The 13,188-nt window shown below is 40.0% G+C and overlaps 1 protein-coding gene across 1 annotated transcript in view; it reads left to right on the top strand.

The window, feature by feature from the left end:
* Positions 1 to 143: 143 nt before the first annotated feature.
* Atp6v1d (ATPase H+ transporting V1 subunit D) overlaps positions 144 to 13,188 on the top strand; it is a 30,314-nt gene continuing 17,269 nt past the window's right edge. Inside the window, exons 1-5 of the mRNA XM_008852146.3 lie at positions 144 to 361; positions 4,990 to 5,107; positions 9,496 to 9,575; positions 11,198 to 11,265; positions 12,102 to 12,146. Of these exons, the coding sequence (XP_008850368.1) occupies positions 321 to 361; positions 4,990 to 5,107; positions 9,496 to 9,575; positions 11,198 to 11,265; positions 12,102 to 12,146 (352 nt within the window). The 5' untranslated portion in view covers positions 144 to 320. The remainder of the gene's footprint in view (positions 362 to 4,989; positions 5,108 to 9,495; positions 9,576 to 11,197; positions 11,266 to 12,101; positions 12,147 to 13,188) is intronic.

Below are 13,188 nucleotides of genomic sequence, written 5' to 3'. Positions count from 1 at the left end.
CCTCGCTGGTCAGCCAGCGCGTGTAGTGGTTTGCGCAGCCGCCGAGGTTCCCTGGGGGGGAGGGGCGCTGAGGCCAACCGCGGACTTCCGCGATGCGCGCGCCTCTACATCCGGGCATTCAGCACGCCAGCGCGCCCCGCCCGCCCGATCCGGGTCGCAGCAGGAAGCGGAAGTGGAGGCCGGTAGCCCTGTAGCAGCTCAGCAACGTAAGGGGGGCGTCAAGTGATACAGTCTGCTGACTCCGGTAGGGAAGGCCGCGGCGGTGGCGTTTCCGGAACCTCGATTGCCCGGGTGAACCGAGCCCCGCAGTCCTCGTCAGAATGTCGGGCAAAGACCGGATCGAAATCTTCCCCTCCAGAATGTAAGTACTAGACGAGGACGAGCGGCGTTCGGTTCTGGAGCGTCGGCCGACGCACCGTCCAGCCCCCGACCCCAGCCAGCTGCCTTGTTTTCTGCGTCGCCCCTGAGCTCTCCCTCAGGGGGGGAGGTTTCTTTTAATACCCCGCTGCATGGTCCTTCTGGGTGAACCCGCCTGGAGAAACCGATCCCAGCCCGGAAAGAAGGGACTTTTTTTGCCTGCTGATACTTTGCTGGAGGCCCGCTGCGCTGTGCTCATTCATCAGTCATTCCTTGCACACACCCTCGTCGAGCCACGCACTGGGTTTACATTACCTAACTGAACTGTCGCCATCTCTGCCGCCCGGGACTCCGTGTTTAGTGAGAAGTAGAAGCCAGGGTGTTTGATAAATGCTCTGAGATGGGAAGTTACGTGATGGTCACTAAGCTGAAGTGAAGGTTGAATGAGTCTCCGTGGTGTAGATTCCTCATTCAGTGTTGGATTCCCTTACTCGTTTTCCAAAATCCCATCAGATGTCACATGCTGTGAGAAGATACCCCTGCGTTTCTGAGCCCCTCTCCCCCCGCATCGTTATAACTGAACTTTTTCCTTTTACTTGTTTTGTTTAGAAACACGGTCTCTTGTAACCCCAGCTGGCCAGGTACTCGCTATGTAGGTAAGGCTAGCCTCAAGCTCAGAAATCCCCCTGCCTCCCCAAGTGCTGCCAGGCGCCACCAGTTTTCCCTCCCTCCCTTTTCCTCTCCACTCTTTCCTACCTCTAGTAATGGCTCATGACTTTGTAATGTGGATATTTGTTTACTACATGTCTTCCTTTGCCTTGTGTCAGTCTTTGGGCCCTCTCCAGTATTAGGTATTTTGCTAATGCATAAAAGGTCCACCAAAACAAAGTTCTTTGAACCGTTACCTTGTGATTTGCCTAGTGGCAGGCTACCTTTCTCTTGTCCTGACACCTTTGTCAGGAGAAATGACATATCATGGTGTTTGCTCAGTTTTGTAAAGGAAATTTTGAAGTTTTCTTAAATATGAATTATAACTTGGGGAGTTTTAAAATCACTCTTATTTGTGCTCTCCTTGTTTTGTCATTGAAGGAGAAAATCAGTTTTCAGTCTTGATAATTAGATATTTTCATTGTGGTCCTTTTGGGGAGTAGTGCTGGTATGGTGTAGTTTTCCTCATCTTGTTCTTTTTCTCACAAAATCTGAGGACACTTAAAACAGCTATATTCAAACCCCAAGCCTGAATTTCTGTCTCTGCCAGGGTGTACGTAGGTAGCTCTTAATGAAAAGTTTACCCCCCACCCCAGTATATATTTTGGTCTTCATTGATTTTTTTTTTAATGACTAGATAGGAAACTAGCTAGTGTGGAGAAATGCCTGTGAGGCAGATAAGATCAGAACTCTTAGCATATAAGGACTCTATGCAGACCTCTTCCCTGGGACACCAATTCCAACATGGCTTCTAGAAACATAAGATTATCCCTAGGATGACCCCTCCCTCCCCTCACCCCCATCAAAATACCAGAGTGTGTTGCTCAGTGGCAGAGCTCTTGCTTAGCATTCCCAAGAGCCTGGGTTTAATCCCCAGCACCTAAAAAGTAAAAATAACATACCTGTCTGGAAAAAAGCAAAACCAAATCATAGCTCAAAGCTGCCAGGAGAATTAAGTATTCGTTTTATTCCACATCTGATTGAGAGTGATCCCTGAGCTCGCTTCCTTAGAGCATTTAACTCAGAAGGGTTTTGCAATATCTTGTGAATATCTTGTGAACTCATAAATGCCTCAAGTACCTGAATACCCATCTTGAAAATGTAATCATCTGGAAGAATGGGGTCTCCCTCAGTCTCTTTCAGAGAATAGAATCCTAGCTTAATTGTCAGTTAGCAGACACACCTGACCTCACCACACATGAACTCACCACCCTTTCTGATTTGTCATTTCTCTGACTGGGCTTGAGCCCCAACTCCCTCATTCTCTGTAAAATTTTCAGTCATGTCTGCACAATTGCCACCTTGCTGTCAGTAGTTACTGAAAAAAACAGTTTGCACTGTTTTAATTAATGTTTGTATTAAATTAGTGTTCAGAACGGTGCTGTGTTTTAATTTCTACTTTGGAACTTTTAGTTTGATACTAGTACATGAAAATGGGCTTCTTTTGGCTTAGACAACGAAAATGATAGGTTTGTAAAGGTGAAGTCTGTTGTTTGAGAGCACCCAGCTTCATGGTTGAGAGAAAAGTTAGGCACAGGAAGTACAGTTTTTCCAAAGCTTAACAGCAGGTTCTTTGTCATGTAGTCAGATGTCTTTGATTCAGCTGGAAACAAAGTCACTGTCTTAGCTGAAGGTCAAACTTTTTTGGTAGGGCTGAGCAGCTTTGAAACGTAACAGGGTTGTAAAAGCCATGGTCTAGAAAACTCAGTACTGACTTTAATTTCACCTTGTTCCACTTTATGCTATTGTCCTTGAAATGTTGCTTTCACACACTTATCACCAGAGAAAATTGAATGTAAGTGGAAACAAAAGAGGCACAGAAAGGCCTCCACTTATGGCTCAGTTGGTAGAGTGAGTACCTAGCATGCACAGTGACTTGGGTTTAATCTTCAGCACCACATAAAAGTGGGCATGCTGACACATGTTTAATAAGCCTAGCACTCAGGAAGTAGAGGCAGAATTTGGAGTTCAAGGCCAGCCTGGGTGGGATACATGAGACCCTGACTCTTTTTTTTTTTTTTTTTTTAAGGCATAAAGATTTGGAGTTCTTGTAAGTGCTTGAGTAGGTCGCTCTTTTTTCTTTTCTTATTAATTAAAATTTTTTTTGTGATGGGATGCCCCCATGTAGCCCAGGCTAGCCTTAAACTCATTATGTAGCCTAGGCTGGTCTTAAACTCCTGGTCCTTTTGCCCTCTTCCCCCAAGTGCTAGGATTATAGGCATTCACCACCCCATATCCCTCTCAAGGTATTGAACTCAGTAATTGAAGTTTGCCCATTTCACAAAGGTGAAGTTAAATTTAGCATGGTAAGTATAAATCAGTTAATCTGTATGTTCTGTGCTTGCTGGAATCTGCATCTGCAGTGCTACAGTTTTACCTAGATTTTATCCAACTTTTGTTTGTGGGGTTTGTGTGTGTGCACACATGTGCCTGCCTGCATGCCCTGTGTGTGTGCACGTTCATATGTACCTGTGGAGGTAAGAACACTATGTCTAGTGTCTTCTATTGCTCTATCCCTTATTTCCTGGAAACAGCCTCTCACTGAACAGGAAACTTAACAGATTCAGCTGGGCTGGTTGACCAGGGAATTTTCAGGATCCGTCACTCTGCCCCCCACCCCCCACATGCAGACATGCCCAGCTTTTTCCTTGGGTAATAGGCATTCAAACTTGAGTCTTTATACTCACAAAGCAAGTGCTCTTGTCCACTGACTGAGCCATCTCCCCAGCTCCTTATCCAATTTTTTGAGTCCTAATTCTGGTATTTAGTGTCAACAGTGTGAAATGTTCGGTGTACACATTAGTGTGGCTAGCTCTTGCTTAGACTGGAAACTGAACCAGCTTCATTGGATTAGACCCTGGAGAGGCTGATCAGTACAAAGTCAGCCATTGCTCATAGCCCTTCAAAGAGAGAGCTGTTGAGGTGTTGCTGCTTGGCTTTGGGGCGAGGCAGTGTGGTATGTGGTTGGGGGGATAGTGGACCTAGGACCTGCCTTTGTTTGTGCCTTGGGCAAATTGCTGGAGTCAGAAATTCAAATCCCTACTGTCCTGTTTCTTATTGAGTAACTGAGAAATTTAGACTTTTTGAGTCACATTTTCCTAATCTTTAAGTCTAATTTTTTTTTTTCCATTTATAGAATTACCTGTTCCTTAGCCTTATGGTAAAACTTTTAGTGTCTGTAATCAAAGAATTTCCACAAGGGTTCACTAACATACTAGTTTGCAGTCATGTCTAGGTTGTACAATCTTGTTCAGAGATTATATTTTCAAATACTTTTTGTTTTGTTCTTTTGAGACAGTGTCTCCCTCAGCCTCAGCTGCTTCAGTCTCACAGAGGTCCCCCTGCCTCCGCCTCCTGAGTGCTGAGATTAAAGGGGTGCACCACCACCCTGGCTCAGCTACTTTTTCTTCATTATTAAGTTTTATTTGACGTATGGCAATTAGAACAGAAATGCCACTTTCTTCTATTGTTAATTTAACTTTGGTACTGGGACTTTTGGTGGGGAAAAAGGGAAATAAATTGAAACTTCACTACAAGGCTAGCTTGTCACTCTTTAGAAATCTTATATTTGCCATTTGTTCCTAGACTCACTCACAAATTAATACAAAACTGATATTAGGGTCTTGATTTATGACAGTGAAACACATTAGTGCCACACGGGTAGTAGAGATATAATACATTATTGTGGAATAAAACAGAGAATGTACACAGAATGTAGGAGTAAAAAAAATAAGTTCAACCTCATTCCCCCCACAAAACACCTGTTCCTAGTTTCTGTGACTCCTTTGTAGATCTATTCTTTGCATCTGTGTAAACATGTTAATTTCCTATTTTATGTAAGACAACATGGGAAACTGTCATAGGGGTATTTTTTGTGTCTTTTAAACAGACACAATAAATGTGTTTGTTCTTGTGTTTGTGTAGGGCGCAGACCATCATGAAGGCCCGATTGAAAGGAGCCCAGACTGGCCGAAACCTCCTGAAGAAAAAATCTGATGCCTTAACTCTTCGATTTCGACAGATCTTAAAGAAGATAATAGAGGTAGAATAAACTTTGCTTAGAGCAGTGTGTCTGCTTCCTATATATATGTGGAAAATCAAGTGTGGCCTCTGGTATTTTACATTTTCTTCTTTTTTCCTTTTCTTTTTTTGGGCATGGTGGTTCTGGTGATTGCACACAGGTCTTCATGCATACTAAATTATGCACTTTATCCCTGAAGTTAAGTACCCATCTCCCTAATTTTTCCTTAAGTGATTTAAATCAACTTTTTCTCCTTTGAAAAATGAAAATGCCTTTATAATAAATACTAGAAAAATGCTAGCACATGTACGCATAAAGATTTAAGTTTAGGGGCTGGAGAGATGGCTTAGCACTGACTGTTCTTACAGAGAACCTAGGTTCTGTTCTTACCGCCCACATGGTGACTAACAGCTGTCCTTAACTCCAGTTCCAGGGTCTGATGCCTTCTTCTGGCCTCTGTAGGCATTGCATACGTATGGTGCACTTACATATATGCAGACAAAATATTCATACATAAATTTTTTTTTACAAAGATTTATGTTTCAGAGAGTTCATGTAATAAGATCTGAACTGTCATTATGCCTGCAAAGCCGCTTGATCTCGTCTGCACTGTGCCTGCCTCTTTTGCCTCAGAATTAGCATTCTTCCTAATATCCCTCTCCAGGACTAAGATGTTCTTTCCTTAATCCTTTTCTTTATTGAGATAAGGCCTCACTGTGTAGTCCAGGCTGCCCTCAAACTGGTGATAATCGTCCTACCTCAGCTTCTAAAGTACTGGGATTGCAGGCATGAGCCACTTATATCTGGCTCCCTAGAACTTTTTTAACTGGCTTGTCACTCTACTCTCCTCAGAGAGGCCATTGCTGATCATCTAGTCTGAATGACCACCATTTTTACTTCTGTCACATCTTATTTTTATGGTAATACTACTGCATGATATTTTCTTATTGTATGATTTCACTCCCACTAGAGAATACAAATTCCAGAGAGCAGGGACTTTGTCTTTTCAGCACCTACTTTTCCAGTGCCTGAAATAAGGCCAGCAACATACTATGTTTCAAGTCAGTGCTATTTTGGGTAAATAGTGGGTGATTTACACAGAATAGTGTGTAAATTATGAAGGTTCTTTGCTGTGTCTCTTCTTGCCCACAACAGTCTTGTCTCTTATTTCCCAGAGTAGTTTTTAACACTTTCTAAATATTTCCTTGTTTATTGTAGCTTATGTGTATCTTTGAGTGCAAACACATGCTGCCACATGTGGAGGTCAGAGGACAACTTTCAAGAGTTGGTTCTTCTTGTTAAGGCAAGGTCTCCTTGTCCTACAGCTGAGCGGTGTACTCTTGGCTGGCCAGGTGGCTCTTCTGGCTCTGTCTGCCACCTTGTCATAAAAGTGCTGGGATGATAGATGTGTGCCACTGGATCAAAATTTTTCTTGTTCTTTTTTTCTTTTTGAGACAGGGTCTTACTATGTAGTCCTGACTGGTCTGGAACTTTCTATATAGACCAGGCTGGCCTTCAACTCACAGAGTCTGCCTGCCTCTACCTCCTGAGTGCTGGGACTAAAGGCATGTGCCACCACACCTAGCCCCATTGAAATTTAAAAAAAATTTTCTTGAGCTAGTTTATTTTGTGTATAGGTGGTTTGCCTGCATGTGTGTAAGTGCACCACATGTGTGCAATGCCCATGGAGGCCAGAAGAGGGTGTCAGCTGCCCTGGAACTGGGGTTAGGGGCAGTTGCTAGCTACTATGTGGGTTCTGGGAACCAACCCTGGGTTCTCTGCAGGAGCAGCCAGTGCTCTTAACTGCTAAGCCATCTCTCTAGGCTCCCTTCCTCCCCATTGACATTTTTGATAGATAACTCTAAATTATCTTCCAAATTTTTATATAATTTATATTCTTATCAAATGATATATAACTTCTTTTCTTAAAATTTTTATAAACTGAATATTAATGTTTTTATTTGTTGCCAATTGATTGTGCTAAAGTTGGTATCTTTTATTTGTACTATATTTATTTGTGAAATTGAACAGCTTTTTTTTGTGTTTACTGGTAATTTGACTCTTGGTGAATTTCTTTTTCCATTTTGAAAGAATTCACTATATATTCTGATTAATGTATAAAACACTGAAAGTATTTTTTCTGTTATCTTTAAAGGAAGATTGAGATTTCTTTTGGCTTTCTTAGTTTTTTTCCCTAGTTCTGGGAATTGGACCCAGGGGTTTACATATGTTGGAATCATCAAGTTCTCTTCCACTTACGTACATCCCCTGGCCTTGAATTAAAAAACAAAAGAGCCTTAACTTTTGTCAAATACAGCCTTTAGTTCTCTCCCTGTCCCTCTCCCTCTCCCTCCATCTCCCCTGACCCTCCTTCCATCTCCCCTCTTCTTCTTCCCTCCCTCCCTTTTGAATGGGTCTTATTGTGTAGTCCAGGCTGGCCTTGAACTCATTCCTCTTGTCTTACCTCCCCAGTGCTAGGATTACAGGTGTGAGCTACTATTCCTGGATGACTCTTTCTTTATACAGCTTCTGAGTTATATAAAGCTTATAAAGGCCTAAAAGGGTTAGGAAAACATTCTCTTTTATTTTGTTGCTTTATACCATTTTTTTTTTCTTTTTTAAAAATTTCAAGAGAGTCTTGCTAATTTGCTCAATTTGGCCATGAATTCATGGGCTCAAGCAATTATGGTCTTACTTGTCCTAGTATTTGGGACTACAAGTGCATACTGCCATACCTGGCTTAGTTTTTTGTTTTGTTTTGTTTTTTAATTTTATGTGTCTGTGTGTATTGTCTGCTTGTAGGTAAGTGCACCCGTGTCGTGCAGTGCCTGCAGAAGTCAGAAGAGGGTATCGGATCCCCTGGGACTGGAATTACAGACAGTTGTTAGCTCCCATGTAGGTGCTGGGATTCGAACCCAGGTATTCTGCAAGAACAACTAGTGTTCTTAACTGCTGAGCCATCTCTCCAGCCCCACTGCCATACCTGGCTTAGTTTGTTTCGTTTTGTTTTAACTTTGTTTTGGTTTTCTTGAGACAAATCCTATGAACTCCTGCCTAGTCTTGAACTGCTGTGTGGTGGTGGATGACCTTGAACCATCTTCCTACTTCTATGTCCTAAGTGCCGGGTTACAGGTCTGTGCTACCATGCTCAGCTCATTGTTTTTTTTTTTTTTAAGAAATCTTTCTGGGGCAAGAGGAGATGGTTTAGTGGGTAAGACGGCTTGCTGTGTAAGTGTGAAGACCTGAGTTCAAATCCCCAGCATTCAAGGAAAAAGCTGGGTGTGGTTGTGTGTACCTAGAACCCCAGGGCTATTGGGTTGGGGCCTGGAGGGAAGGTAGAGGATTTGAGGAGTTTACTGGCTGTCAGTCTAGCTCCAGTTTCAGTGAGAGACTGTCTCAAAGGAGCAAGGTGGAGTGATAGAGCAGGATACCCGATGTCCTCTTGCACATACACAAAACACATTTAAAAAAAAAAAAAAAAGAAAAAACCTCTTTCTGTTAGTATCAGCCCCTTTTGGGGAGCGGGGTTGTTCTTATTGGTAGGAGTTGTTTATCACTTTGTAAATAGATGATCACTTGAAATGGTCTCTTTATTATATTAAATTTCTAATATAGACCTGGGTTTGTTTGTGAATTCTCTGTTCAGTTTCTTATCTGTCCCATACCAGGTGTATTTCCTTATTTTAGCATATTTCCTTATTTTAGCAGCTTTTTTTAAGACTTGTCAAGCCAATTCTATACCCATGAGACCCAGTTTCTCTCCTCTTTCAAAAAATTACTGGATAGTCCTAAGTCTTAAATTTTCCAGGTATACTTTAAAATCAGTATGCCAATAGGATTTTTGTGAACGAATTTAAAAGATTTGAGCAAATCAGCACTCACTTATCCAAGAATATGGTAAGTGCTTCAATAGATTCAGTTTTCTATTTGTCTGTGAATTTATTATTTTATGTGTATGAGTACATCGCCTGCATGTAAGTGCATCCATGTCATGCAATGCCCGAGGAGGCCAGGAGAGGGCGTGGGATCTTGTGGAACTGGAGTTAGGGTTGTTAGCTATCATGTGGGTGCTAGGAATTGAATTTGGGTCTTCTGTAAGAGCAGCTAGTGCTCTTAACTGCTGAGCCATCTTTCCAGCCCTATGAATTTATTTAAATGTCTTAATTCTAAAGCTCATGGTTTTATAATATTGTTAAGTGACCATGACCAAAACTGTTCAGAATTTGAGCTTTATTTATTATCAAATCAGTTTTTGATGCTGATATATATATATATTTTTAGATTTAATAAATGTTTATAGCTGATATTTTTTAGTGTAAAATAGTGATGGTTATTAAAGGAATTTAATTATGATGTGATTTTTCTTTATAAAAATTTGGTTGACCCTGCTGTTGGGTCATCTTTTCCAGACTAAAATGCTGATGGGTGAAGTGATGAGAGAAGCTGCCTTTTCCCTGGCAGAGGCCAAGTTCACAGCAGGGGACTTCAGGTAAGATGACCAACTACGCATTTAACAATGCAAGGTGTTTTCAAGTCGTAACTTCACACAAAATTTTAATTTTAAAATATATAAATGGGCAAGGCAGTTTGTCAGTTAAGAGTGTTTGCTGCTCTTGACAAAAAACAAAAAACAACAACAAAAAAGTGTTTGCTGCTCTGGAAGAGGATCTGAATTCAGTTCCTAGTACCTCAGTTGGGTGGCTTACAACTGCCTGTAATACCAACTCCAGGAGGAGCTGATGCCTTCTTCTGGACTCTACTGGACCTGCATGGACATGTGTGTATCATACACACATAATAAAAATTTTTTAAAAATGAAAAAAGTAGAAACATTAAAGACAAATGATATAGTAATAGGAACACTCTTAGCCTATTAATACTACTGCATTTACCTTCCAAGTATATCTTTTCTAGTTGCAGATTGAAATATTACACCATTTTGCTTGTATCACAGGTCTAAATTATTTTTATATACTATAATTTATTGGCCTCTTCTAATGCTGGATATTTGGGTTGAATCTTAGATTTTTTTTGGAATACTAAGTACAAACTGAACATTTTCATGCATATTTTATTTCTATTGAAATATTTCTTTAGGATGAATTTTTGAGAATGGAATACATTTTTCAAAAATCGGGAGCTTTATGGCTTTTATCATGTCATTATAACTTTTCAAAGCATACACAATGGTATGCAAATGGATTATGTCAATTTATTCCCTCATGATTCGTTCCCCTGAAGTTATATGCTATTTAGGGACAGTGATGGAAGTTGTTTTCAGAGCTTTTGATTTTTAATTTTCTTGTCAAATGTCATAAGGCCTCCTTTTTGTGGGAGGTTTTCCTGCTGGGGAAGGCCTTACAGTTCAAGGGTCAAGGGGCCAGTTGAAGTGGTAGGCTTTACTTTTGCTGATAGGATACTATACTAAATTGCTTTTATACTTCATCAGAGGGAGAGTTAGTAATGTTTTATGGTAGTTATGGAAGAAAATTATTTTAGCAGTTTTTAACATTTATATTTTATGTCTGTGTTTTGCCTGCATGTATGCAGGTGATTGCATACAATGCCCATGGAGGCTAGAGGCGGCATCAGAATCCCTGGATGAGGATTGTTAGCTGTCATGTGGATGCTGGGAACTGAACGTGGGTCCTCTGTAAGACTAGCCAGTGCTCTTAACCACTGAGCACTCTCTCCAGCCCCCAGTTACTGTTTTTTAATAACAAATGGAGAGTTGGGTGAACCCAGAGAAAGAAGTTAGGACAGAGGATTGTGAGCACCAGTTTAACAGTTGAACAGCAAACCGGGAAGGAAAGTTTTCTTCAAATTTACATTAACAGAATAAACCCAAGTTCACATCTGTGCATTGACTAAAAGCAGTTAGTCCACATGCTTTACAACCATTCTTGGTTGGTTGTTATGGCTAGTGTTTAGCTGTTGCGTATTACTGACAGTGCTCTTTGTAAGGCCCTCTTCTGGCAGGAGTGATTTTTCTTTTTTGGAATAAACATGATTCGTTTCATTTCAAGGGCTGATTGGTTTCATCCAGTGGCTTACTTTTTAAAAGACAACTGAATAAAAGGGTTTTTTGTTTGTTTATTTGTTTCTCTGCAGCACCACAGTTATCCAAAATGTAAATAAAGCCCAAGTGAAGATTCGAGCAAAGAAAGATAATGTAGCAGGTAAGAATCAACCCTTGAGACCTCTTGGAGGATAAAAGGTGACATTTTGTTGTTAACCACTTATATGTCCATATCTTTAAAAAAATAAATTATGTGTATAAGAGGGGATAGGACAAGGGTCCTTGGAGTTTAGAAGAGATTGCTGGATCCCTTGGAGCTGGAGTTACAGGTGGTTGTGTGTTGCCCAATGTGGGTGCTGAGGACCAGACACAGGTCCTCTGCAAGAGCAGTACATACTCTTAACAACTGAGTTATCTCTCCCCATATGAGAATATCTTGATACCTAGATTTCTCTTAGAACAACTTGATGGCATGTTAAGAACATGAACAACCAGGTACCTGGTACTTAGAATAGTTTAACTTTTCATTTTAAAAGATTCTTCAAAAATTATTTTTATTTATTGTAAATACGTGTATCTATGTGAGTGAATGGAATCTGTGTACGGGTGCCTGTGGAGACCAGAAGAGGGCTTTGAATCCCCTGGAAAAGAAGTTACAAGTGGCTATGAGCCACCCACAGAAACTTAACTAAACTCATCTGGAAGAACAGTAAGCACTCTTAAACCACTGAGCTATTGCTCAGTCCTTAATTTAAGTAGAAATGAATGCTTGACAAGGTACATTAATTGAAACCATTTACAATTCCAGACTTAATCTCACTTAGTGTTTGATGAAAAGAAGTGTAGGAAACAGAGACTGAGTAGTAGGAGGAGTACTCCTTCATCTGGGTGGCATGGCACATGCCAGCTCTAGGGAGCCTGAAGCAGAGGAGTTCCAGAATATTAAGCTGAAGTTTGTAAATTCATTTGTGCATCTTCATTGTCTTCATTAAACAGGTGTCACCTTGCCAGTATTTGAACATTACCATGAAGGAACTGACAGTAAGTAAAATTATCTTAAGATACTTCATTTTACCCTTGGAATACAGTTGTCATTTGCCATTTTAAAAATTTGAGGCTTTATTTTTTTTGGTTTTTGGGTTTTTTTATGGCATTAAAAAAAGAATATATTTCTTATTGACTTTATATCTTGCAACATGTTCAGATTAGTGGAGTTTTTAATGTATAATATGAAAATAAGATTCTTATATCATCTCGGTACCTCAACCTCCAATAACCTTCTCTACTGCGTCAACACAGCCTTTCATGTACAGGGAGCTTGGATTATTTTTTTAAACAAGAATTTTTTTTTTTTCCCCAAAACTGATCAGTTTGAATTTGTACTTAATAAAACTGAAGTATAAAAATTTGGAAGCATGTGGCCATTTGTAACACTAAAACATAGGATACATTTGAGAGTGAAGGTGCTCGTGCATATACCCTGCTAGCCCTCTCCTGGTAAGCCTTCAGATCTAAATAAGATAGATTGCAGATGAAATTCATTTATGTTATCATGATCATGATTCATCATGTGTAATCACTGAAAATTATATATGATTTATGCATTAAAGCTTTTGGAAGGTAGGCAGTATTTTTTGGAAGGTAGGCAATTTTATTAAGGTAATATAAATTTTATATATCCTAAAAATTAGTATTAAATGTTTGTTTTTATATCAATATTATAATACTTTCCATTGAACTTTATTCACTTTTGATAGCTAACAGAATACAGGGTTCCATTTGGAGCAATCATTACCTTTACTATTTCTGTTTGGAATTTCAGAGAACTACATTTTCCAACTCATTTCAGTCAACATTACTATTCAAAGTGATACAATGTGGGTCATTAACATGGATTTCAACATTTTATCTCTATTTTACTGTTTTTGATATTCACACTCTCAAACTTTATAGTTCTTTGCCTCTTAGAACTCTTTTTTTAAAAAATTATTTAGTTAATAACCATATAATTAGAAGAAGCATTTCATTACAACAGCATTGACATATTCAATAACAATTTCCAGAGCTAAGATGCATCTCTTTC

The sequence above is a fragment of the Nannospalax galili genome, unplaced genomic scaffold (genome assembly GCF_000622305.1).
Source record: "Nannospalax galili isolate Female #2095 unplaced genomic scaffold, S.galili_v1.0 scaffold285, whole genome shotgun sequence".
In the NCBI taxonomy this organism is placed as follows: Eukaryota; Metazoa; Chordata; class Mammalia; order Rodentia; family Spalacidae; genus Nannospalax; species Nannospalax galili.
Note: the sequence above shows the minus strand (reverse complement) of the source record. Positions and strands in the feature narration are given on the sequence as shown.